Below are 26,589 nucleotides of genomic sequence, written 5' to 3' on the forward strand. Positions count from 1 at the left end.
TGTGGGTGCAGTGTGTGGTGTTGGGAGAAATTCCTGGCAGGGTGTACATGTTGTTGTTGTTGTTGTTGTTATTATTATTATTATTATTATTATTATTATTATTATTATTATTATTATTAATCAAACTTATATACCGCACCATCTCCCGTAGGACTCAGGGCGGTTCACAGGCATATTAAAACAATATAATAAATAAACATTAAAACCCAGTTAAAACTAAATATTATCATGGCCTGATCACTAAAACAGTAAAAACCAATAAAAACCCCATTAAAATTTGCTAAAACATTTTATCTTAGGCTAGTCCAGCGCGCTGAAATAATAGAGTCTTCAGTTCACGTCTGAAGGTCCGGAGGTCGGGGAGTTGTCGTAATCCTGGAGGAAGCTCGTTCCACAGGGCTGGTGCCGCCACAGAGAAGGCCCTCCCCCTGGGGGCCGCCAACCTACATTGTTTGGTCGACGGCACCCTGAGGAGGCCCACTCTCGAAGGTATCCCGGTCCTAAGCCATGGAGCGCTTTAAAGGTGGTAACCAAGACCTTGAATTGCACCCGAAAGACTACCGGTAGCCAGTGTAGGCCGCGCAGGATAGGTGTTATATGGGAGCAACGCGGTGCTCCCTCTATCACCCGCGCGGCCGCATTCTGGACTAACTGGAGCCTCCGGGTGCTCTTCAAGGGGAGCCTATGTGGCTACCAATGTTTCTATTTCTTTGTCCATTCCCGGCCACCACACATAGCTCCTTGTTAACACTTTCATTTTAACTATTCCTGGGTGCCCCTCATGCAACATCTCCAAAATGTCCCTTTGTAATACCTTGGGGATGATGACCCTGTCCCCCCACAACGAACACCCCCTCAACCCAGATAGTTCAGTCTACCGGGTTTTAAAAGGCTTGACTTCCTCGTTCTCTGTGGTCTCCAACCCAACTCAAAATTCCCACCAAAGTTTGTCTTTCGCCATTGCTCGCACAATGTCAGCGGCCATGGTTATCGTGCTCGCGAGAATCTCTATGAGCAGGGTAGTTGTTGCTGGTGCGAGGTCCTCTACTGGCTCCGGTAGTGGCCATCTGCTGAGGGCATCTGCATGATTAATCAATTTTTCTGGCCAGTATTTCAGCTGGTAACTGTAGGTGGCAAGGAATTCCGTCCATTGTAGCATTCTCGGTGAAAGCACGGGTGGTGTCGGTCGGTCACCTACGATGATTCCTAGGAGCGGTTTGTGGTCCATGATAAGTTCAAAATTCCTTCCGTAGACATATTCATGGAACCTTTTGATTCCAGTCATGGCAGCCAGCGCTTTTTTGTCAAGCTGGCTGTAATTTCATTCTGGCTTAGACAGAGTTCTGGAGTAGAATGCAATGGGGGCTTCTCTCCTGTTTGCCATGCACTGACTTAGTATGGCTCCGATTCCAAATGGGGACACATCGCATGTGAGTCTCAATGGGAGTATTTTGTTGTACTGGACTAGTATGCTGTCAGACGTTAGAATTGATTTCACTTTGTCGAATGCACTTGCCTCCCTTCGTCCCCATGTCCAGTCAATCTTTTTGTCCAATAAACAGTGTAATGGCTCAGCAACGGTCACTTTCTGTGGCAGAAAAATGTTGTAGAAGTTTAATAATCCCAGGAAAGCTTGCAGTTCTGTTTTGTTGGTTGGGGTTGGGGCTTCCCTGATAGCCTTTAGTTTTCCCACAGTGGGTCGTATTCCAGAACCATTGATGAGGTAACCCAGGAATTCTACCTTTTCCAATGCCAATTGACATTTTTCTTTCTTCACTTTTAAACCCACTTCCTGGAAACGCGTTAGTACTGCCCTCAGTCTTAGTTGTAATTTCTCCCTTTTTCTGGCAGAGATCAGGACGTCATTAAAATAAGGGACTACTCCATCGATTCCTTGTAGCAGGCACTCCATAAGGCTCTGGAATAATCTTGGGGCTACACTCACACCAAATTGTAAATGCCAGCATTTGAATGCTCCCCTCCACTATGGTCTGAGCCTCCGCTGTGGCATAATCAACGGGCAGCTGTTGATATGCCTGGGCCAGGTCAAGTTTTGCAAATACCTTTCCTTGCCCCAAGGAGTGCAATAGGTGTTGCACAACAGGCACTGGGTATGCACTCTGCTGTAGTGCCTTATTTAATGTGCTCTTATAGTCACCGCACAGGCGCACTGACCCATCTGGCTTTATGGGGGTTACAATAGAGGTCTCCCACTTAGCATGGTCTGTCGGCTCTAGGACTCCCTGGGCAACCAGCTTGTCCAGTTGCTCATCGATTTTGGGCTGTAGAGCAAAAGGAACTCTTTGGAGTTTTAACCTGACAGGGGCAACCTGGGGGTCTAGGTTAAAGGAGATAGGGGTCCCCGTATACTTGCCCAGCTTTCCGTCAAAAACATCTGCAAAGTCCCTCAGAATTTCTTCCTCCCAGCGGTCCTCCTCTATCCGGTTTATGCCCAGCACGGTCAGACCCAGTGATTCAAACCATTCCAGTTCCAATAGGCTAGATCTGTCCTGGTCTACAATGGTTAGGGGTAGCCGTCCTCTGAAGTCATTGTACTTTACATTGAAAGTCCCCATGCCTATTACTGGAATCTAGTTCCCCTGATAGTCCTTTAGTATTAGCCTCTGCGGTTTGAGTTCGCGGGGGGGTGGGTGATTTTTCACATCAGTTGCTTGAAGAGGTATGATCCGGAGTCGACCTCCATCTTGCATGGTCTCCCTTCAATGGTGACCATTGCTGCCATTTTCTTTGCTTTTCCTGCGCTTGAGTGGCCCACTATTATTGTTTGGTGCCTTTCGGCTACGTTTCCTTCGCTGCGTCGGTATCTTCCAAATGGTTGTCTTCGGTTTCCAACTTGCGGCCTCTTGGTTCGTTGTGGGGAGTTGGCCTGTCAGGGTCTGTGAGACACAGGTTGCGAGGCTCTACAGAACCTGGCGATGTGCCCTTTTCACTTGCAACGCTGACAGATGGCATCTCGGAATCTGCATTCAGCCCGGGGGTGGTTTCCTTCACAGCCAGCACACCATGGTCCATTCCGCTCCTTGTCTTGGTTTTTCCCTCTCCATTCCGAATGGAGATGATGTACCTCGTCCTCATCTTCATTCTCAGATTTGGTCTCGGAATCCCCATGGTGCACAGTGGATGCCTCTGCTGCTGGCAGTGTTTTGTTTATTTTCTCCATCACCACCACAGATTTCTAGGAGGTTTAGGTCGCCGTTGCCTCTTCCATGGCTTCCTGGAATGTAATTCTGGGCTTCGTGAGGAGGCGGCTTTGCAGGGTTAGGTCTCTTAGCCCCAGTACAAGCCGGTCCCTCATGGCTTCATCAATGTTCGAAAACTCATCGGCGATTGCGATCTCTTGCAGGGTTGCAACGAATTCGCTGATGGACTTGCCTTCTTGCTGGTCCCGCTGGTAGAATTCGTGTCTCCTTACCAGTGAGGATGCTTGAGGGGCGTAGTGTGCCTGCAAAATTTTCTCCAGTGCCATCCAGGTCATCGTTCTCAATTCCGCAGGGGGGGCTGGCGCCTCTGCCATTTTAAAAACAGTGGCTCCGCATTGTGAGAGAAAAAGTGCCCTTTTTCTCTGCTTGGACAAGCTTAGTAGATCATTGGCTTCCAGGAACATGTGGAAGCGTTCCATGTAGGAGTCCCAGTCTTCTCCTGCAGGGTTGAACGAGCTAAACGGTATGATGGATGACATCTTGGTTGCCTGCTGTTTGGTTTTGATGGCTGTTGCTTCCATGCAGAGTTTCTGTTCAAACCTAGGGTCCTTGGTCAGATCCCACCTTTGTCACCAGTGTTGAGTCATGGGCGAAGACACAAGGCACAGAGACTCCGTCAGCTGAAACAGCTTTATTCAGTTCCAGTATGGCAAGGCAGAACCCGAACCCTGGCAGCAGGAGCTGTCCGTGGCTTCAGCCAGTGACACTCATTTATTCTTCCCGCTCCTGATCCAGCTTCCGGATTGGTTCTCACGTCAGCTTATCAATATCTAACATAGAACTATTGGAAATGAAAAATGGAATAGGAGGAATGGAAAAGGGTGTGGTTGGTAGCGTGCTGCATTTAATTATATTTTCTCTACAGTTCTTTGTGTTACAGCATGTTTATTTTCAGAATGTAAGAATGACATTTTAATGGCATCAAAAATTCATAGAGCACAGAAGTCAAAATAATCAGGGTTGTAGAAACCCAAAGTTTGTAGTATTTTTTTAAAAGCAACAAAAAAAGTGGGGAGGGGGAAAAGAACTGCTCAGAAAAGATCTTAGCACCTTCGGTGAAGCAGGATGTACAGATGGTGGTGGTAGAACCTCACAAAGGAAAAGATAAACTGCCCTTCTGTTCTTTTTCTGCCTTGTGTCGCTGCTGGAAGCTTTTTCATACATTGTATAGGCCAGCAGGGATTACTACATTAGAAATCATGATTTGTGAATAAGGCACAGAATCCCCCAAAAGAGATGGAATTAAGAAATGTATGGTCAGAAGTTCCACAGTGCAGTAACCTTCTTTCCTATATCTTCTACAGCATTCAACAGTCTGCTTGGAAAGTGCCTAACATTCAGGTCAGCATAGTTTTCTTCCTACCTCAAAATAGCTTCTGTTTCAAATGGAAGTGCTTGTTACCATACAGTGTAATACAGTAAGAAGTTGGACCAGATTTGCTATGGTTTTGATGGCTAGGAATGCAAAGAATGGATGGAAGTAGGAGTCTTTAATTCCTTTGTTGTTCCAGCCTGTCACTACACCTTGGTTGTTTAAGCTACATTGGCTGGAACAATGGAAAGAACTGGAAATCTCCAATCTATTCTCACCCACCAAATATTACAAAATATGAAAGAATATTATAGCATAATTGAGAAATTAGGACGGTTTCCAGCACCAGATACAATTCTCAGCAGTTTTCTGAAATAAGCAAATATGTTGGGGAAATATAACTCTTTCCTCCTATCTACAGTGTATAGGGAAGTCAGTTGTGTGTATGAGAGAATGGCTTCTGTTAAGTTCGGGCAATGAAGAGGCAGGAGACCAATGAGTGACAACAGCTCTTTAGTTTATTATGACCCCAGCAAACACAACCAGCAAAAACCCCTCTTTAAATACTCTTTTGGTTGAGGCTTCAACCAATCAGCAACGTGCAATTTTCCCGCCCAAAATTCCCTCTCAAAGTTCAAAATACATTACACTCCTTCCCTCCCAGAACGCTTTGTACCTCTATTTACATAATATTTGCATGCTATTTCTCTATGTAGTCACGCAGGTAGACAGGGCGTCTCCTAACCCTTTCTGACCTGCGCAGTTCATTCTCTGGGAGAGAGTCGAGCTGGTCGGAGGGACTGTTTGTTCCTCCCAGCTCCTCCTCTGAGCCGTCCGGCCCTGGATTATTGGCTGAGTCGTCCCTGTTGCCTTCAGGAGGAACCGGTTGGCGTCGCTGGACTTCATCGGAATCAGATAAGTCCTCCACTCGCCTCGGGTTTGAGTCAGCTGCAGATTCAAACAATTGGTAGTCAGGGCCTGGTTGTTTGGTTTCTAGTTTGTTTGGTATACGTTTTCTTAACTGGTCTATGTGGCGTTTCCATACCCGGCCGTCTTCCCTGTCTTCTACGTATCATTTGGGTCCGTTATGCCCAGAATTTCCCCTTTAACCATGTTGGGCCCTCGCTATAGTTGTGTGCCCATACTGGGTCACCACTGTCATTTCCTGGTTTTCCTTGAATACCCTTGTACCCGTCTGGGGTATAAGTTGGGTTTAATCGGTCTAGTGGGCACCTGAGTTTCCTGCCCATTAAGAGTTCCGCTGGGCTGCGGCCAGTTGTTACACAAGGGGTCCTATGTTGGATGGCCAGGAAAGTGTCTATTTTCGTTTGCCAGTCGCCTGGACTTATCCTAGATAGCGCTTCCTTGGTGCTCCGAACGAAACGTTCTGCAAGTCCGTTCGTCGCCGGGTGGAAAGACGCCAAGAGGACATGTCTGATGCCCTCTCCCGCTAAATACCCTCAAACTGGTTTGCCGTGAATTGCGGGCCGTTGTCAGAGACTAGGGTGTGGGGCAGGCCGTGTGTTACGAATAGATGCCTTAGGACTGTGATTACTGCCTCGGCCGTTGTGCTTTTCATGAGGATGATTTCTAACCATTTTGAGTAGGCATCTACTACAATTAAAAAGGTCTGCCCATGGAATGGCCCCGCAAAATCTATGTGAATCCTGGACCATGGCCCCTGGGGTTTCTCCCACTCTCTAACTGGGGCTGTAGGGGGTAGCGACCTCGACTCTTGGCAGGATTGGCATTTCCCTACCCTGTCGCTGATGTCCTTATCCATTAAGGGCCACCATACGTAACTCCTCGCTAAACTCTTCATCTTCACAATCCCTGGGTGGCCCACATGCAACAGTTCCAACACATTTTCGCGCAATTTTTCTGGGATAACTACCCTATCCCCCCATAACAGACACACCCCTTGAACCGACAGTTCTGATGGTTTTTTCGCAAAGTCTTTGAAACGCTCACCCGGCACAGCGGGCCAACCCCTTTGCACCCAACCAATTACAGTCCGTATTGTAATGTCCCTGTAAGATGCCCTAGCCACTTGCTTGGATGTGATTGGGCCAGAGTCCAAAGAGTCAATTAGCAAGACGGGTGTCCCCGGGGTTGGGTCTTCAATTGTCTCTGGTAAAGGGCATCTGCTCAGAGCATCCGCATGCCCTAAGTCTTTTCCTGGGCGGTGGAGCAATTTGTAGGAGTATGCCGCTAGGAAAATAGTCCATCGGGTCAGCCTGGGAGAAAGTGCCACGGGGGTTGGGCGGTCACCCGCTAAGAGTCCTAGAAAGGGTCTGTGGTCCGTGACTATCTCGAAATCTCGCCCGAACAAGTATTCGTGGAATTTCTTAACCCCGGAGACTATGGCCAATGCCTCCCTATCTAGCTGGCTGTATTTCCTTTCCGCAGAGGACATTGTCCGGGAATAATACGCTATAGGGGCTTCTGTTCCATTCGGTAACCTATGGCTGAGCACAGCCCCCACCCCATATGGTGAAGCATCGCAAACTAGTACTAGTGGCAACGTGCCATTGTACTGGATGAGGAGGCTATCGCTGGACAAAAGGTTTTTTACCCCCTCAAATGCCCTAGCCTCTTCTCTGCCCCAGGACCACACAGCTTTCTTTGCTAGCAACTTATGTAGTGGTTCGGCTACTGTTGCTTTATTCTTTAAGAATACCGCATAGAAATTAACAAGCCCCAAGAATGCCTGTAATTCCGTTTTATTTTTGGGGGCTGGGGCCTTTCTAATGGCCCGTACCTTGCTCTCCGTGGGGTGGATCCCTTCCCTGTCTATTCGGTATCCTAGGAATTCTACAGATTTCACCCCAATTTGGCATTTGTTGAGCTTAACTTTAAGCCCAGCAGACCTAAAAATGCCCAACACCTTCCTTAGTTTTACCCCGAGTTCCTCTAAGTTTTCAGCTGATACCAATACATCGTCGAAGTATGGTACCACTCCTGGTAGGCCCTGTAATAATCGCTCCATTAGGTTCTGGAAGAGCCCTGGGGCCACGCTAACTCCGAACTGGAGTCGCGTACATTTGAAAGCCCCGCGGTGCGTGACAATTGTCTGCGCCTCAGCTGTGCTGCTATCTACTGGTAGCTGCTGGTAGGCTTGGGCCAAATCGAGTTTGGCGAAGACCTGCCCTTGCCCTAATGAGTGCAGCAAATGTTGCACCACTGGAACGGGGTATGCACTTTTCTGCAATGCTTTGTTAAGCGTTGCTTTGTAGTCAGCGCAAATCTGGACCGATCCGTCTGGTTTGACTGGGGTTACTATGGGTGTCTCCCATTTTGCATGATCGACGGGGACTAGTATTCCCTGGCTTACTAGCTTGTCTAATTCTCGGTCAATTTTGGGCTTTAGGGCGAATGGAACCCTCCTAGCCTTTAACCGGATGGGGGCGACTTGGGGGTCAAGGTTGAAAGAAATAGGGGTCCCCACGTACTTGCCCAGGCAATCCTTGAAAACGTCCTCGAACTCCTTCAGTAGTTCGTCTTTGAGGATGACGTCGCTCCTGTGGACCCCAGTCACTCCCATGCCCAAAGCTCGGAACCAGTCCAGCCCTAGCAAGCTCGGTAGAGTTCCGTTTACTATGGTGATTGGCAGGGTCTTTTTGAATTGTCCATATTTGACTTGGACGGATGTGACTCCTCGAACAGGGATCCGATTCCCTTGGTAGTCCTGCACTCTCAGCTTCTGGGTTTGTGGCTGACGTTTTGCAATGGCTGGCAAGTCTCTCACGATGGTGTCCCAGGACATAATTGTGATTGACGACCCAGTGTCTACTTCCATTTGGCACTGCACCCCTTCAATGTAGACTTGGGTAAATATTTTCTTCTCTAGTCGTGTCGATGCATGGCCCACTCTCACAGTGGTCTGGTTTAACTTCGCGCCCTTTTTAAATGGACCAATCCCGGGCCGTTTCACTGCTCCCGCGCTCTGATTGGTCGGTTTGAATTTTTGGCGGGAAGGTTGGGGGGCTCGGCAGGCCCGAGCTATGTGTCCTTTTTTTTCACACCGCCGACAAACCGCGTCCTTGAATCTGCAGTTTTGCCGTTGGTGTTGGCCCCCACAACTCACACATTCGTCCCGGTCACCTCTCTCCAGCCTCCCGGTGTGGAACACCTCTTCCTCTTCCTCACCTTCCGATTCGGCCTGGACTTCCTCGCTGTGGACCGGTGTAGTCTTTGTCCCGGCACCCTGCGCGTTTGGCTTTTGCAAGGTCTCCGCCGCCTTGGTGGACATCTAGTGAGCTCTGGCTTCGTCCAGGGCTATCGCTAAAGTCAGGTTGCTTTTAGACAGCAGCCGCCTCTGTAGTCTGATGTCCCTGACCCCACAAATGAGTTGTTCGAGTAAGGAATCCTCCAAATCTCTGTACTCACAGTGGTTTGCGGCTTTCCTCAACGCGGCCATGTACACGCTTATCAATTCACCCTCTCGCTGTACCCGTTGCCTCAACTCGAACCGTTGGACGAACTTTGAGGGTACCGGTGCATAGTGCGCTCGAAGTGTTGTTTGTAGTGTCTGCCACGGTACCGATTGTACCGGCGTTGGCTCTGAGAGTGACTCCGCCGTATCGAAAACCTCTGGACCGCAGTGGCTCAGGAAGTATGCTCGCTTCCGATTATCCGAGACTCCCTGTAGTTCGTTTGCTTCGAGGAAACACTCAAAACGAGCCATGTACGACCCTCATTTCTCCTTTGCTGGGTCAAATGGCACTGGCGGCGTGTAGCTGGACATCGCTATTTTCCGCCTTCGAGAACTGGCTGGGTTCGCGAATTCCTGGTTCCTTCAGCTCTTTAACGATCTCACTGCCTCAACATCCCACCTTTGTCGCCAATGTTAAGTTCGGGCAATGAAGAGGCAGGAGACCAGTGAGTGACAACAGCTCTTTAGTTTATTGTGACCCCAGCAAACACAACCGGCAAAAACCCTTCTTTAAATACTCTTTTGGTTGAGGCTTCAACCAATCAGCAACGTGCAATTTTCCCGCCCAAAATTCCCTCTCAAAGTTCAAAATACATTACAGCTTCCATTCAATTAGCTTCCTATATTGACTTCCTCTGTTCCTCTCTGTCATAATAATGGCCATTTTGCCTCTGTGCTGATTTCATACCAGTGGTGGAATTCAAATTTTTTTACTACCGGTTCTCTGGCTGTGGCTTGGTGGGCATGGCAGGTGAAAGATACTGCAAAATCTCCATTCTCACCCCTCTGGGGCCAGCCAGAGGTGGTATTTGCTAGTTCTCCAAACTACTCAAATTTCTGCTACCGGTTCTCCAGAACCTGTCAGAATCTGCTGAATAGCACCCCTGTTTCATAGTAACAGCACAAGCAATGGATAATCCAGACACAATCAGGTTAAGGAAGATTGTATCATTTTGTCACACTACCCTAATTTTTGTAAAGTATTTTGGCAACAAATTAAAATGCATTCATTTATTACATTTACCGTACATCCTGCATATTTTCAAATTAAGACAGCATACATGGTTCTTACCTTACATTTCTGCATACAACAACCATGCGAGATCAATTATGTTAATATAAAGCAAGTGGCTAAAGATGAGTAAGCGACATCATGGCTGAGTAGAAACTGTAGCCTGTGTTTTCCTAATCCTATTTTGATGTCATTTCTTTGCCTGTATCTATTCAGGCAACACTTTTATACAACCTTATTGTGCCATCAGGAGTATATTCTTCGATCAATTCTGTCTACATGAAATGAAAAAGGACCTGAGAAGGAAATGCCATCAAAGTTCTTTGCCTTCCCATTTGTATGAATGTGTTAGATTTTGCTACAATTTCCCTAATTAATAAATTGCATTGGGGAAAACTACTGTGCCACAAGTTCCAATAGCCTTTCTTGTATTTATAAATTCACACATTTTAGAGTTACATGCATCGCTTTAAAATGCAGTGTGCCATAATTTTAGGTGCAGGTATCTGGTTTAAAAAGATATCAGATTAAAAAAATAAAACAGAAGAAATGAAACTTTTAGGGTGAACTTTTTAAAATATATATATATATAAACACTGCAATTCATCTGTATCATTTATTGAAAAGTTGTCTCAGAGTTTAGGGCAACCCAGTGTAATCAAACAGAAATTGTTCAGAAGAAACTGAAAGCTAGTGTTTTGACTGAATTAACTATATATTTAGTACGATGGCGTGCTTGCTAATGTTCTTACTCAATGTCACCTATTTCCGATAGCCTTATGTCTATTCTTTACATTTTCTTTCCAGTTCCTGTGCCTAAAGAATATCCGAACCTTCCTTGCTACCTGCTGTGAGAAGTTTGGTCTACGGAAAAGTGATCTTTTTGAGGTTTTTGATTTGTTCGACGTAAAAGATTTTGCAAAGGTACTTTTCTCCCCCATAAAACAGTTTGCATATGCTTCATATGATAGTCATCAAAGTCCTTTTGATCCGGAATGTTTTATATCAGTGCAAAGAAATCATTGTGGAATGATGGATGGAATGGAAGATTCTCATTCCTCAATGAATACTAGTTTCAGTAATGACACCATGTTGGAAAAAGCAGCTTTAATTATTAATATTCATTATTCTTCCTAGTATTTGTTCCTAAAAGCAATTTCTTAGACCCTTGTAAAACCAAATCCTACTTCTAGTAAAATTAGTTAGCTGATGTTGTAATTTCAGCTAGCAGAATACATTACTGTCTTCTATCTCTATCATCTATCTATATCTATCTCTACCTAAAAATCAAACATCTATTCAACTATTGTATTCTTTATTTGCATTTTTATTTGCACTTTTATTTGCATTTCTTTATTTGCATTTTGCATTTGCATTTGAATGGGCCACAAGTTTGTTTAAAATATCAAAAACCATAAAACAACGTAATCAATTATATTTCTGAATAGCCAAGTGATATATGAATAAAAATATTAAAAGCGACAATTCCATTGTGATGCAGACATTTAAGCAAATTTTACAATGCAAGAAAAAAAATGAATAGCAAGTAAAGTCATGTGCAAATTGTAGCAAATTATTTGTCTCAGAATGAGTTCAGAGGTCACAATCAAATGTAATGGATAAAAAATATGTGTGTACTCCATTGCGCCCCTCTCAGGAATGTGATACCCTGACTGAGCAAGATATCTCAGTCCAGCAAACTAGGGTTGGCAGGTTCCTGAGGCTCAGATTTTAAGATTAGGGCCACCTTGAGGTAAAAAAAATAGATCATTACTCCAGACAGCTGCAAAGTGGATCTGAATCAGGGATGGGTTCTACTTATCTTTACTACCGATTCACAATGGGACTGCACAAGCAGAATGCTTCCTTGAAACCACAGATTGTCAAAAAATAAAGCAAAACAAAACAAACCTGGCAGCTTCAGGAAAAAAGCATTGAGACACGAACTTCAGTCAGACCCTTCTTTTTGGAGTACCATATTCCATATCCTCTCTCTCTCTCCCTCCCTCTTTCTTTCTTTCTTTCTTTCTTTCTTTCTTTCTTTCTTTCTTTCTTTCTTTCTTCCTTCCTTCCTTCCTTCCTTCCTTCCTTCCTTCCTTCCTTCCTTCCTTCTTTCTTTCACTTTTGAGTCCTGGTAATTTGAAAAGTCTGGAATTTTCCTGCCATGATTTTTATAAGTACTTTATCCTTGCTTCCTGCCTACAGTTGAGAGTATGATGGCACAAGGTCACCCAGCTGGTTTTATGCTTAAGACAGAACTAAATTCAAGGTTTCTATCCTGATGTCCTAACTACCATGCCAGTCTGCCTCTCTAAGGTCCAGTGCCCACTCCTTATGGTATTTAGAAAAATTATGAAAGACTTCTTTTAGAGAACATTCAGATCTTATCTAGTGGTAGGAATAGTTTTATTAACAGTATGTAATGGTTTTATTTATTTAGAATTATATTACTGTCATTTTGGTCGAGAGGAATAACCATAGGGGCTAAAGGGTGAGCATCCCCAAATTCTTTGAAATGTTCTGTTTCCAAAATAGTGAATTTTGATATCCCTAATTAAAAGCTTCATCACCTCAGAACCCTTAAGAGCTAGTTTAAGAGCTAAGGGCTGAGAAAGAGTGATTTGCCAACTGAATTTATGGTGGAGGCCAAATTTGAAGTAGGGGATTTCCATATCTTGTTCTGAATCACCATCCTACACCCACTCTATATAATAAGCATAAAAAGAAGAAAAATCATTTTGTCATCTTGAAGACTAACATATTTATCATGGCAGCCACTCTTCATATAATGACTATCTGAGGATTTTTGCTGCTGGAGACAAAGCCCAGAGGATAACCCCCAACCTTATAACCCTGGCTGAATTTGGGGAGGTCAGGCAAGCATGTGTGTTCTCTCTCTGTCTCTCCTTCCCTTCCTCCCTCCGTCTCTAACATGACATACCTATTATACCTATTATTGTCAACAAATAGGCGTTGGAACTTTGCTGCTGCAAAACGTTGTACAAGACCAATTCTACAAAATACATATATCGATATGGCATACTAGGCTAGGCTAGGCTAAACTAAGCTAGGTTAGGCCAGGGGTGAAATCTAAAATTTTTCCCTACCGGTTCTGTGGGCGTGGCTTAATTGGTGGGCGTGGCTTGGTGGTCAGGTGACTGAATGGGCATGGTCAATAATAATAAATAATAAAAATAATAAAGCATACATAACTTGGGAGGCACCGGTCTACTTTCTTTAAAAATAGAGGCCCGGTCTACCAATTGCCTTTTACTAAGAGGCCCCGGTCTACCTTCTTTAAAAACAGACCCTGGTCTACCAATTGCCTTTTACTGACAGGTCTAGTTTCTTTAAAAATACTACAGCGCTGATCAGCTGTAGTGTGGCCCTTTGAAGTGCCCTTTGAAGTACCGCGGCAGTCATTTAAGGCCATTTGCAGCTATATCACCACCGAGCGCTTCAGGGACAGAGAAGAAGAACAGCGAGGCGTGGGCAGTGGGGGGGAACCAGAGATTTTTGCTACCCGTTCTCCGAACTACCTGCCCCCATCGCTACCAGATCGCGCGATCCGGTCCGAACCGGGAGCATTTCACCCTTGGGTTAGGCTAAGCTATATGACAATTGTATGACATGAGATTTAAAATAGTTTTTATTTCAAGTAGTGGGAACATACAACAGTATGGTGCATTTGCTTTGCTTACAGTATGTAAGACCTTCTTATAAAAATACTCTGAGACCAAATAAAAATCCTCAAGAAAGTTTTAAGAAGACAGACTTGGGATTTGAACTAGATGAGTCAACTTGAAACTTGGTATATTTTTAAACCTATGATGATATCATCAGAAATTGACTGCAAAAATAAGTCATAGATTTTATAACAACTCCATAACACTGCATTATATTAAAGTGCTCTAGATTCAATTGAAAGGATTGCAAGCAAACCAATATATGTTATCTCTCATTTTGACTGAAAGTGTTTGAGGATACTAGAAAAATTGCATGATTATTTTTAAGTATAATTATGTTGCCCCTCCCCCCATATAAAAACCGTAACAGAAGAGACTAATTCAAAATATATTGTTAGCTGTAAAATATAGCAAAATATTGAAAACCTACAATATATTATTCTTTGGCTCTTTGGTACTTAACAGTGAGGGAAATAGTATTGGTTGAAAAACTAACACAGTTTCAAGAATATATACCATAATCTTTTATGTACATACACACACACATCCATGCAGGGAGGTTATGTCTCTTTTCCTGTATTTTTTTTATTGCTGCATATTAACATGCTTTAAAAAACATGAATCAGCTAAGTTTAAAAGATTAAAATAGTAATAAAATGCAGAAGACATTATTCAAAGAAAGAAAACAGAGAAACTGGCAGTAGAGGATAATCCACCAATCTTCATCACAACCAGGTTCAAATATGTGACTCTTACCTCTAGGCATAGTTTACAAGACTGCCTGGAGAAAAATTGGGGAGTGTATAGGTTAAACAGGAGTTCAGGCAAGAATTATTTTGGAGATAAGGACATTGGTCACTCCCATTTTGGACATAAAATCTATCATCAGTCTGATTTTTGTAGTCCTTTGGTATTATGCACATAAACTTATCATTTTAAACTGCAAAACCTGTCCTGACCTGAAAGATAATATTTAAATCAATGAGGATTTAGTAATTAAATCCTATGATGTCATGATCTGCACATCTCTGAATCTTTGTCTTTTTTGTTCCCTTCTTCCCTGCAGGTAATTGATGCTTTATCAATACTCTCATGGACACAAGTTGCCCAAAAGAAAGGATTCATGTAAGTGCAAAACTAGTTAATGTATTCAGAGACATTTGTACAATTTTCATTTAAAAACTTGTTTTTAATCTGAGTTGCCTTAATTTAAGCTTCTTACAGTATACAGCAGGGGTCTCCAACTTTGGTCCCTTTAGGACTTGTGGACTTCAACTCCCAGAGTCCCTCAGCCAGCAAAGCTGGCTGAGGAACTCTGGGAGTTGAAGTCCACAAGTCTTAAAGGGACCAAGGTTGGAGACCCCTGGTATACAGCATGTAAGTCTCAGAAGCTACAGCTACAACTACAAAATAGTGGTTTGCCGCTAATAGGGAAAACCTGCTACTCCAGAGCAGAACTAATTTGAAATTGCTGCATTATTTGACAATAGGCTTCCTGACCTGATTCAAATCTTCTTCCTAGTTTTTCCCCACAATTTGCAGATTCTGTTTCAGATCAATGAATGCCATTTCATGTCCATGTCAGTTGTGTCCTGCCACCTTTACTTTGGTCCTCTGAGTGGACGCTTCCCAACAGTGTTAAAAGTGGCAGGCAGTACAGATGACAAAGTAGGTTGCTACTCATAATATATGGCCTGTTGATCCATGTGTTGAGACAGGAATTACCTGATAGGCTTGTCATCTGAGCCTGGTGTCACTTGGTCCAGGTTCAGCTCAGGGCCATCCTTGTGGGAGGGCAGTTTCCAGCAGCACCATTAGGAGGAATGGACCTTGCTGCCTGCTGGCTTAATTTGAGTGGCAGTTAAAGTACAGCATCAAGGTACATCAGGAACCTCCTTGCCAGAGATAATTTTGTTTGCTCAGTCCAAACACTGAAAAAATGTTTGCTGAGGATACTATTCTCCCTGGAGGTACAGGTGGCATTGACTAGACATTAGATCTTTTCAGCAGTGACTTTGGCATTTTGGATAATTCTTCCTATACAGGTACAATTGCTCCTGGGTCTACTTGAATTTTGCAAGACTGTGAAGATTATCCTATTTCAATGTCCTTTTGATTTAGGATAATTGCAAAGAACCATGAATTATTTATTTCCATCGTATTGTGATTATGCAATTCCAAAGTAGCACTGTTCTGGAATAATGCTAAGCCCATGTTTAAAAGCAACTGATACTCTAGAATTAGAGGAAATTTTGTTAGGTGACTAAGCCTATTAGTCCAGCTGCCTATGAACACTTGCCTCCTTCCCTTGCGCATCCCCATTCCACATTAAGGCGTGTGATGGATATCTTCCTGTCAGCTAACAACTTTTGGTTGAAAATGACAACAAGGCAGATCCACCAGTTCTTGTCCTGAAGGCTCCATTTACACTGTAAATAAGAGCAGCACCATTTGCCAGCATTGCATCTCTGGCAGGATTGAGTTTGCCTGTGGGGACAGGAAATTTTATGTTATTATAGTTTTCATGAAGATCAAAGGGTAATGAATTAAACTTAGCTGGGGGAAGAACCCAGAAAATGTGTTTCAGAAGTTTCCCTTCCAAATAGACAGATATATTGAATGGATAATCGCTTTCAGCTTATGGCTTTATGATGAAAAATTTATGGCACAATAGTTTCATTGCAGTATAAGCTTTGACTAACTAAATCATTAGGGACGTGGTGGCTCAGGGGCTAGGACGTTGAGCTTGTCGATCAAAAAGGTCGGCAGCTCGGCGGTTCAAATCCCTAGTGCTGCCATGTAACGGGGTGAGCTCCCGTTACTTGTCCCAGCTTCTGTCAACCTAGCAGTTTTGAAAGCACATAAAAATGCAAGTAGAAAAAATAGGGACCACCTTTGGTGGGAAGGTAACAGCGTTCCGTGTGCCTTTGGTGTTAAGTCATGCCGGCCACATGACCATGGAGACGTCTTCGGACAGCACTGGCTCTTCGGCTTTGAAACGGAGATGAGCACCACCCCCTAGAGTCAGCAACGACTAGCACGTATGTGCGAGGGGAACCTTTACCTTACCTTTACCTTAACTAAATCATTAGATGCAGCCGATCGACTTGTACCTAATAAATGCATTCACTTTTAAAGTGCCCAGGAATTCTTTATTGGGTGAACAGTATTACCGCTCTAGAATTTATGCCATAGACCTCCTACATTAATAGCACTGGGAGATGGGAAAACCTGGATCTTCCTTTTCACCATAACTTAGATTAAGGATGAGAAGCAGCCTTGCTTCTTTTTGGGACATCCATACAATTGACTATGATTTCATTGAAGATTTTTGACACATAACCTTGGAACTTTTTTTCCAGCATACTTTTAATTTCTGTTTGATGAAAAAAAGACAAAATATGCAGTGTTTTCCATTTGACTTACTTTGGGAGGATGTAGGCTTGGGAGGCAGTCATCCTGCACAGTCAATAGTCCCTGCTGAGTGTTTGCCTGAGATGGACTGGCCTTTTCTGATTTGGCTGGGCCCCTATGCTGTGTCGTCTCTTCCCCCATTGAGGCGTGGATGGCCTCATTGCTCCTAAGCCTCCAAAAGTCTCTCATGATCCAGTTGTGCCAGAGGGCCAGGGACCTTAGGGATTCCCTTCGTCTATTATTCTTGTTTTAGCTGTTTATTGTATAGCTTTTTAATGTTTGCTAATGATAATGATTTTAGTTATTACACAGCTCAGAATCACTTGCTTTGTGAAAGGGATGGCTTCAAAATCTCCAAATATTGTGAATATTACATTTAATATTCTATAATTGCATGATTTGCACTCTGGCTATGTTTGCCTGAACTTGAGCATTTTTATTACCTACAGGCCATTTCCCACAGAAGAGAGCATTGCAGATGATGACATCTACAGTGGTTTATCAGATCAAATTGAGTAAGAACCACTTTACTTTGAGAAGGGAATTCATAGACTGGAATTGCTTTTGATTTTGGGGTGGATACGAGGTCTTGAATAAATATACAATTACAAATCCAACAAGTAAAGCATTTTGTATTACTGCATGTTGAAAAACTGCAGATTTGTTTACTGTTGTAGGCTTTCAGACTCAGCCGTGCTTCTTGAAGCATTAGGAAATCTGTCATCTAGTCCACCGTCACTAAAACTGTAGATCTGTTTGTCTCCTTTGGAGTCATTATTCATATCATAGTTAAAAAAGTATTTACAGAATAGAGTAAAGAATATTTGGGAGAAAAAAATATGTAGCATCCAATATGAGTTGGTCACCCAAGTGAATCAAATATGTATTCTTCCAAGCTTCCAAGCTCGTGCTGGAACCCACCCAAGCCCCAAAGCTTGGAAGAATAAACCTTTGGTCCCAGTGACCAGCTCAGATTGGATTCTGCAACATTATCCTGGGATTTGTCTTCATTTGTGAGAAAAAAATGTGCCCCAAAAGGACTATGGTGCTTCATCCCTTTCATGTTAAAACAAATTAACTCAAATTAACACTTCTAAGAACTGTTGCCATTGAATCTTTAGCTTCTCTAACAAAGCAGGGCATATTGGGGAAAATGTTTTCACATGCTCCATAAACATGCTCCACAAACATGCAATTGCATCTTCCAGAGTCTGAAGAAATGCAATAAGCTGTTAGAATAAATGAAAGATATGAAGAAGCTAAAGTTCTGTTTTTAAGGGAAATGTCATACTGGAAGTGCATTTAAGGTTTTGTTTAGTGATATTATTGTTGGGAGGAATCTGTTACCTATACATCATATATTTCAGTACCAAGGGATGGAGAAACAGACCTTCAAAAGTCACATTTTGCCAATTTGGGGGCACCAGCCTCTAATATTATCCAGATCAGGGGTCTCCAACCTTGGTCCCTTTAAGACTTGTGGACTTCAACTCCCAGAGTTCCTCAGCCAGCTTTGCTGGCTGAGAGACTCTGGGAGTTGAAGTCCACAAGTCTTAAAGGGACCAAGGTTGGAGACCCCTGATCCAGATGATTTCTTACAATCAGACTGCCACTTGGATTGAGTTTTTCTAAAATGGTAGATTTCCCACCTTTCTCTGGGAAAGGCTGATCTTGTAATATTTGCAATGTGGGTTTTCCTTTTCTGTTTCCTTTTTCACCAGTGACACTATGGAGGAAGATGATGACCTTTATGATTGTGTTGAGAATGAGGAAGAGGAAGGGGATGAGATCTACCAGGACCTGATGAGATCAGAGCCAAGTGTCACGCCAGTAAGTAGCTGGGAAGTGGTATTTCTCTATGAGGCAGAATTGGCTGCAAAACCTTCAAATCCTTCAGCAATCTATCCAAAGAAAGTATCACTTCTGCAATTGATGTGTTAATTATGTCCCCAACAGATTGTAGGCAATTTGTGAAAGAACTAAACCAATTTAAAAATAGGAAAATTATTTTCATTTCCATTTTATAGATGGACTTATATTTGAAATGTAATCTCCTGGCTTCAACAGCAGAGGCCATGGATATTCAATAGACATCTTACTCTTTTTCCATAAACAAGGACTTTCACTGTGATTTGTGTCTTGCAACAGCGAATGACTGAACTCGATAAGAGGAAATGCTGCCTTCAGGAGATCCAACAAACAGAAGAAAAATACACAAGCACACTAGAATCTATTCACCAGGTTTTTATGCTCGATATCCATCTAATTCACTTCTTCCTTACCAATAGTTCAGGTGGTACTGTATTTTTCTCTGCCATATATTTGAAAAGAGCAGCTTCCTTGGAACAGAATTAATTGATATGGAAGATAAGAAACAGGAAGTCAGTGAATCAGGACCTTACTGAGTATCAGAAAAGAAATAAAAATGGGGCTGGCCAACTTCTGCCACAATGTTTAGTACTCCATTATTCATAGCTAGCAAAAATATAAGTTGTGATTTTGAGCCCCACTGACTATGTAGAGAAATCCTTCAGGACTTTGTCTCCCCATTTCATTACTTAATGCTGTCATGGAAATGCTGAACTCAGCAACTTTGAAAAAATGGACATGCTATGTTACTTTTAACATCATGAGGTCCAAGGGAAGTCTATATGGGTTCTCCTGGGTCCTCCACATCTTCATCTGATTTGCAGGTGCAGAAGTGAGGTTGGAAATCCCTTAGTCAGACATGTCTTCTAGGAGATCTGTTATGGTGGCATGAGCTTCCATAGTCATTGGAAAATGCCTCCCTCTCTCTATGCTATTCCTAATCCAGCAATGGAGATGTTAACTATTTTCATTTCAAAGAAGAAGTCAGAACATGCGCTCATTTATTTTTTGAGTCTCTTGAGCTTCTTCCACAAGATCTTGATGAGAATTGTACAAATGCAATTGCAGGATTGTCTTGGTTCCTCCTAATATGAAGTGTTCTTTTAGTTAATGCTGTATATTTATTTCTCTTCAGTATCTTCTCTCTTGAATTATCTTGCTACTGGTCATTTCAACCAGGATCTTTTCTTTGCAGCATTTTATGAAACCACTGCAATTGTTCTTGCAACCTCAGGACCTTGAGAATATTTTTATTAATATTGAGGTAAGATCTTCCTATGCTTTTGATTATACTAATTTTCAGGAATTTTGTATCAGCACTCCTACATACATTTAATGCGCCTCTTTATAGATTTATAGAGATAGATTTAATTAATTTAGTGCAAGAGCAGTCAAGTCATTGCCATGCAGGCACCTTTGAGAGATTTCTATGAACATAGGATTTCACTGGTCTAACAGCTATAGACAGAAATTTGCAGATGACATCCAGTAAATTTCCTTCCAATACAGTTTGAAATGCAAACTCCAGAATCAGTTCCCATGTAGAAATCTTGACAATGGCAAAGAAACATGTAGGCTTGAGTTCCATCATGCCTGATAAAGTTTACTGTTGACTGATATAGTTCACACCATAAGGCAGCACTAAGATGTAGAAATGAGGTAAATCAAGTCTGTAGAAGGGAGGCCAGGAAACAAGTTAATGGTTTTATTAAAAGTTTTACATAAAAACTAAAACAAAGGGAGGGAGGGAGGGAGGGAGGGAGGGAGGGAGGAAGGAAGGAAGGAAGGAAGGAAGGAAGGAAGGGGAAAGAAAAAAGTGTAGAAAGAGAAAACAAAAGAAATAGTTAAAAGCTTGCCATTTCTTCTGCACAAATAAAAGTACATTTACAATATTAACTTTCATGTTATGATTACAAAAAAAGTAATTTTTCATGAAAAAAGTCTATATAAACACATACATACATAAAGTAAAATAGAAAGGGGAGCTATGCATGCTCCTTGACCAAGTAGAATGTAAAAAAGAAAGAAAGAAAAAGAAACAAATAAATTAAAATTAACAAAAGCAGCCAGAAGTGCTAAGATCCTGAGCATTGTGCCCAGGCTCTAACTGAGCCTGTTTTTACACAGTGGTTGTTTTTTTCCTTTTCTAGGTTTGCTCTTTGGGTGAGCTGTTGTTTTAATCATAGTGGGGGTTTTATTATTAGCCATCTTGAGTTATTTGCCAGTTGTTTGGCCATATAAATCAATATCATAAATAAATAATAAGCAGAAGGAAAATAAAGGTTATAAAATTTATTTTCAGACATGAATATAACTATCTCTACCTTGTTATATAATGACCAAATAAATGAATACAAATATTTAATTTCCTTCTAACCATCTGAATCCCTTTTACTTCTGTCCTATGCAGCTGACACTATTTGCAGACTGAGGAAGTAAGGCCTACCATCCTTTAACCAGCCTGACCAGTGGTGGATTTTATAGTACTAGGCAGGGGAAGAGTGGGGCTGGATTCTAGTGGCCAACCAGTGTGGTTTCAATATCTTCCATAGTATAATAATATCCTTTGGCCCTGGCAGTCTTTCCATATGAAGCCAAACAACTCCAGCTTTGAAGCCTTCCCTGGCCTTTTTCCCTTTGCCAGCAATACACAGCTAGGTTTTTACAAATAATCATGATGCATTTGTAGTGATTTGCAGTATATGTGCCCCATGCGTTATGTTGCATGATGATGCAGTCCTCAGATCCCATGACCACAGAGCACCAAAAACCTGATCTGCAATGCATTTAAAAGAATGGCACTCAGCCTATGACCCCCAGGACAGCTGATTTCCAATAAGCTCCCTCCTGGACCGGCTTTCATTTTGCTACACTTGTGGCCTAGACTTCCTTCCTTTGCTATGTCCTTTTTAACCTTGCTGGTTTGGGTTTGCTTATGTGTCATTTCCCTTCTCTCTTTCCACGGCCAGAGTGACTCACCTGCAAAAATGAGCCATTTATTTTAGACAAGTGCTTTGTGGCTCAATCCTGAGTCTTGAAATAGCAGCAGAGGAGCCTTTGGATTCATTATCCTTTCCAGTGAATGGGGTTTCCCTTCCAAAGGGTGAAAAAGCAGAGCTCCCCAGATCTTGGCTCTAGCTTCTTTTGGCTGACTCCAGGTTATGTAAAATACTGCATGGATTGTCCCAGTGACACATGGAGCTCTCCTTTAATCTGCATGGATTGCACACACAGAGTCAGACCAAGAATATCAAAAACTTTTCAAACATGAGTAAGTTGCAATAGTTTTATCTGACTACTTCATAACAACATCCAAATCCTATGGGACATTTCTTATTATATTCCTCCAGAATCTTCCTCCTTAACTGTTTCCTTAAAAATGTTTCTTACATCTCATTTTAATTTTATGGAGAATAAAGGCTGAATTTGCTTTCTGTAGAGGAATTTGTGGATGGTCCTGGGGAATGAGGGGAAGAGATGCTGCCTAGAAAACAACCAGATCAGAGAGTCAGGAGCCCTCAGTGGCTTAACGGTCGGAGAAAGAAACTTAGGAAGGACCCTCCCAAATGGATCAAGCATTTAAAAGTGGTGGTGGGAAATTTTACTTTCCAGACTTGGAAGACTCTGTTAATGGCTTCCTTATGATAAATTGGAATTAGTTCATCTAGTTCTATTTCCTGTCTAGTTTACCTGGGAGGTGAGACATTTCCATTCCATTCTCTTTGCTTTTGTCTATGCATGTATTATGAGACTTGGTTTCAAAATGGCCTGGATAGGATGAAAGCTTGACTCAAAGTAATTCCCTCTCTGTTCAGTAGAATTTAATCTAAATATATGATCATCTCCTCTTCCTCCTTCTCTTTCTTCTCCTCCTCCTTTAAATCAACAATTACAGGAAAGATATAGCCATTATACAAATGACAAATTAAAAAATGGAAAAAAATTAGAATTTCCATGACATTTAAATTTAACATTTTTAAATTATCAAAAAGAAAAAAGAAAAACAGAGAGAATCTACAGAATCTACAGAGAGAACAAGTGTCTTTATTTTCATATTTTTATCTGACCTTTCTTTAAATACTTAACACAAACTGTGACATAGCAATCCTTACCACTTAGACAATTGCTTGACAGAGTTAATCTGGAACAGAAATGCCCCTATATTTTCCATATAGGATTGCAATGCTCTCTACATGGGGCTACCCCTGAAGTGCACTCGGAGACTTCAGCTAGTCCAGAATGCAGCTGCGCGGGTGATTGAGGGAGCACCACGTTGCTCCCGGGTAACACCACTCCTGCGCAGTCTGCACTGGCTACCTGTGGTCTTTCGGGTGCGCTTCAAGGTTTTGGTTACCACCTTTAAAGCGCTCCATGGCTTAGGGCCCGGGTACTTACGGGACCGCCTGCTGTTACCCTATGCCTCCCATCGACCCGTACGCTCCCACAGAGAGGGTCTCCTCAGGGTGCCGTCCGCCAAGCAATGCCGGCTGGCGGCCCCCAGGGGAAGGGCCTTCTCTGTGGGAGCACCTACTCTCTGGAACGACCTTCCCCCGGTTTGTGCCAAATATCTGACCTTCGGACCTTTCGCCGGGAATTAAAACTCACTTATTCATTCAAGCGGGACTGGACTGATTTTTTAGACTTTTTAAATTTCTAAATTTTAATTTTAAATTTTTAAATCTTCTGTAATTTTATATGGGGTATTTTAGGTTCGTCAATTTGACGGTTTTAATTCGGCCACCATTGAATAAGTATTTTAAATTGATTTTTAACTTTGTATATTTATTGCTTTTTATCTTGGCTGTACACCGCCCTGAGTCCTTCGGGAGAAGGGCGGTATAAAAGTTTAATTAATAAATAAATAAATAAATAAATAAATAAATAAATAAATAAATAAATAAATAAATATAATGAAGGCGCTGCTGGGTAGCTCTTCCAATCAATCTATGCTATGGATAACTGTTCTAGATTGAGTCAACCCTAAATAAAACAGAAACTATTATGGGTTTCCTATTAGTATATCATTGGAAGAGAGTTTTGCTGTTGCTGTTATTGTTGTTTTCAAAAAAAGGGCTTGCCATAAGAAAAAAAAAAGGATTGACCTTCTACCCTGCCATCTTTGCCTGTTGTCTTGGCCAACAGGACCTTGGAAGTGGTGGTTCATCTTTGCCAAAACTCCAGTCCCTTCACCACTTAGGGTTGTATGGCTTTGGAGAGCACAATACTTGTCCAGAGTGAGAAATCACTCCTTATATCATCGAATGAATGAAATTTGCAGTCAATTGTTAAGCTAAAACTGCAATATAAAAATACTGATATTAAAACATCCAGTCAAAAATAACATCTAAAAACCTGTTGGAACTGAACTTGCCAAAAATAAAGCAATGAAATCTAGTAGAATTCTACAGCAAGAAATTCCAGAGCCATTAAAGCATCATCAAAACAACTTTGCTCCCCCAATTTTACCCTGTGCTCAAATGATGCTGGTCCAGTTTTGTCTCCTTAGACATCATATAAGGTCTTTTCTGGATTGTCAACCAACATTCAACAGCTAAACACAGAGGAATGAGAAGAGAATCAGGACAAGACATGATTGTGGAGGTTAACATTAATTGCTTTGGCAAACACTACAGAGTTCTGAAAACTCTCCCTTGATGATAGATATTATCCTTGCTCAGTTTTTATGCTAGTAAAAATATCAGATGCAAACAAGCTAAACAAATGAGTTATACTTTATCAATGGTTTTTCTATTCCATCAGGAACTTTTGAAAGTTCATCGGTGCTTTCTAGTGGAGCTGAAGAATGCTTTGTCTTTTAGCCACTCTCAGAATCTCTACCAAGTGTTTATTAAGTACAAAGAACGGTAAGTGCCTTCCTCAAGAGGTCTAAAGCTCCCCCCAAATTATGGAAATCTAAGCCAAAGTTGGCCAAGCCCCTTATTATATCCATCATGCTAAGGTTACCTGAGACTGTAGCACAGAAGTAGTTTTCTTTCACATACATTTTGGGGCTACAAAATGTGCAGTGTATTAAGACCTGCAGAAGTATTTCTGTTTTGTGAATAGACAAATGTTACAGTGGCAATGCACTACTAGATTAAAAAGACTGATACAGTCTTGTACCAAATGCCTTGACCTTTATTGATAAATAAACCATGTCTTTGGAAAGATGCTATTTCTATACTGCCCCATGCTGATATCTAACATAACAGGCATGTTATTCTAAGCCCATCCCAGAGGCAGATATTTTAAATTAGAGTAACCTAATATGGCTATAGACATTCAGCATATCCACTTGGTCATTCAGTCATTCACTCAACTCCAGACATAATTTCATCAAGATCATGTCCCAATAAATGTTTCTTTGAGTTATTTTCATGAGTGCTTGCCAATATCATGAGAAATAGTACGTAGCCACTTTGTTTTCTGTCCTTTCCCTTTCTCAATTGTCTTCAATTTTTCCTCATATGTGTCCTGTATCTTTTTTGCCTCCTTGAATGTCCAAATTATTTAAGCTTTAGCTTCATTATTAAATCTTCCTGTGAGCAGTCTAGCCCTATTTCATCTACAATTGAATGATGTGACCTTCTTGCAATGCAAGATTGCAAGACAAAGACAAATTGCTGCCATCTAATAGCTATTCATATTTTTGAAGCCCAGATCTAGTAACTCAATTGCTTAATTTCCCTGTGTTCCCAGAGAAATATAAAATCTGAATCAAATCACTGAGTGTTGTTTAACATTCAGAATTGGACTTTTCAACCATGCAAACACCAATACTCCCTAACAATATACACAAGTCCATAAACTATACTGACAGTAACAGCTAAGTTCGAGTTGGAGTATTTCTCTATAGATATGTAACTGTCATTTACCCTGGTTTCTTACACATCACTTACAGATTCTTGCTCTATGGTCGCTACTGCAGTCAGATAGAAGCAGCTACTAAATACCTGGACCAAGTATCGAATATTAGTGTGGATGTGCGCATGAAACTAGAGGTGAGAGGTGCTATTTCATACAAAAAGTTGCTTTATGTACCATATTTAGTGGCGAGAATTGTTTTTATGATAATCTACAAATTCTATATCTATGCTGCAAGAACTGGACGACAGCTAGATGGCAACAAAGAAAAATAGTACCCTTTGTTGCCATCTACTGATCATTCAAGGTTTTTGCAGCACAGATGATAATCCTTTTATTGGCCTTTCCACTTTAGCAATGATACAACCCAGCTTCATCAACCTGATTACTGTTCCCATAATTCTCAGCTAGCATACTTGGAGGGCAAATGGAGGAAGACTGGTTAACTTTTTTAAAAAATCAGTGTACATTGCTTTATGTAACGGTATTATGAGTGACCTTGGTAAACAAGGAAAGGGATGTGGCCTAGGGAACAATTAGATACGGGGAGGGGGCAGCCTGCAGCTGTATAATTGGCAGAGAAAGAATAAGAGGATCAAAATGGATCCTCTTATCAGACTGTAAGAAGAGATGACAGGAGCTTTGTTCGTTAATGTAGCCTTACAATAAAGTAGATTTAAGGAATCTGATCTGTTTCCTATTTGGTTTACCTGGGAAAGCTGGCACTATATAACTCTTGTTACATACTGTCATTATGCAATAGAATTATACAAAAG

The 26,589-nt window shown here is 42.0% G+C and overlaps 1 protein-coding gene across 1 annotated transcript in view; it reads left to right on the plus strand.

Annotated features, from left to right (window-relative positions):
* VAV1 (vav guanine nucleotide exchange factor 1) overlaps positions 1–26,589 on the plus strand; it is a 72,037-nt gene that overhangs the window by 18,120 nt on the left and 27,328 nt on the right. The window contains exons 2-9 of the mRNA XM_058172607.1: positions 10,788–10,904; positions 14,733–14,791; positions 17,530–17,595; positions 18,802–18,910; positions 19,229–19,321; positions 20,145–20,213; positions 24,710–24,813; positions 25,851–25,950. Of these exons, the coding sequence (XP_058028590.1) occupies positions 10,788–10,904; positions 14,733–14,791; positions 17,530–17,595; positions 18,802–18,910; positions 19,229–19,321; positions 20,145–20,213; positions 24,710–24,813; positions 25,851–25,950 (717 nt within the window). The remainder of the gene's footprint in view (positions 1–10,787; positions 10,905–14,732; positions 14,792–17,529; positions 17,596–18,801; positions 18,911–19,228; positions 19,322–20,144; positions 20,214–24,709; positions 24,814–25,850; positions 25,951–26,589) is intronic.

This window comes from Ahaetulla prasina, chromosome 2, assembly GCF_028640845.1.
Source record: "Ahaetulla prasina isolate Xishuangbanna chromosome 2, ASM2864084v1, whole genome shotgun sequence".
Classification (NCBI taxonomy): Eukaryota; Metazoa; Chordata; class Lepidosauria; order Squamata; family Colubridae; genus Ahaetulla; species Ahaetulla prasina.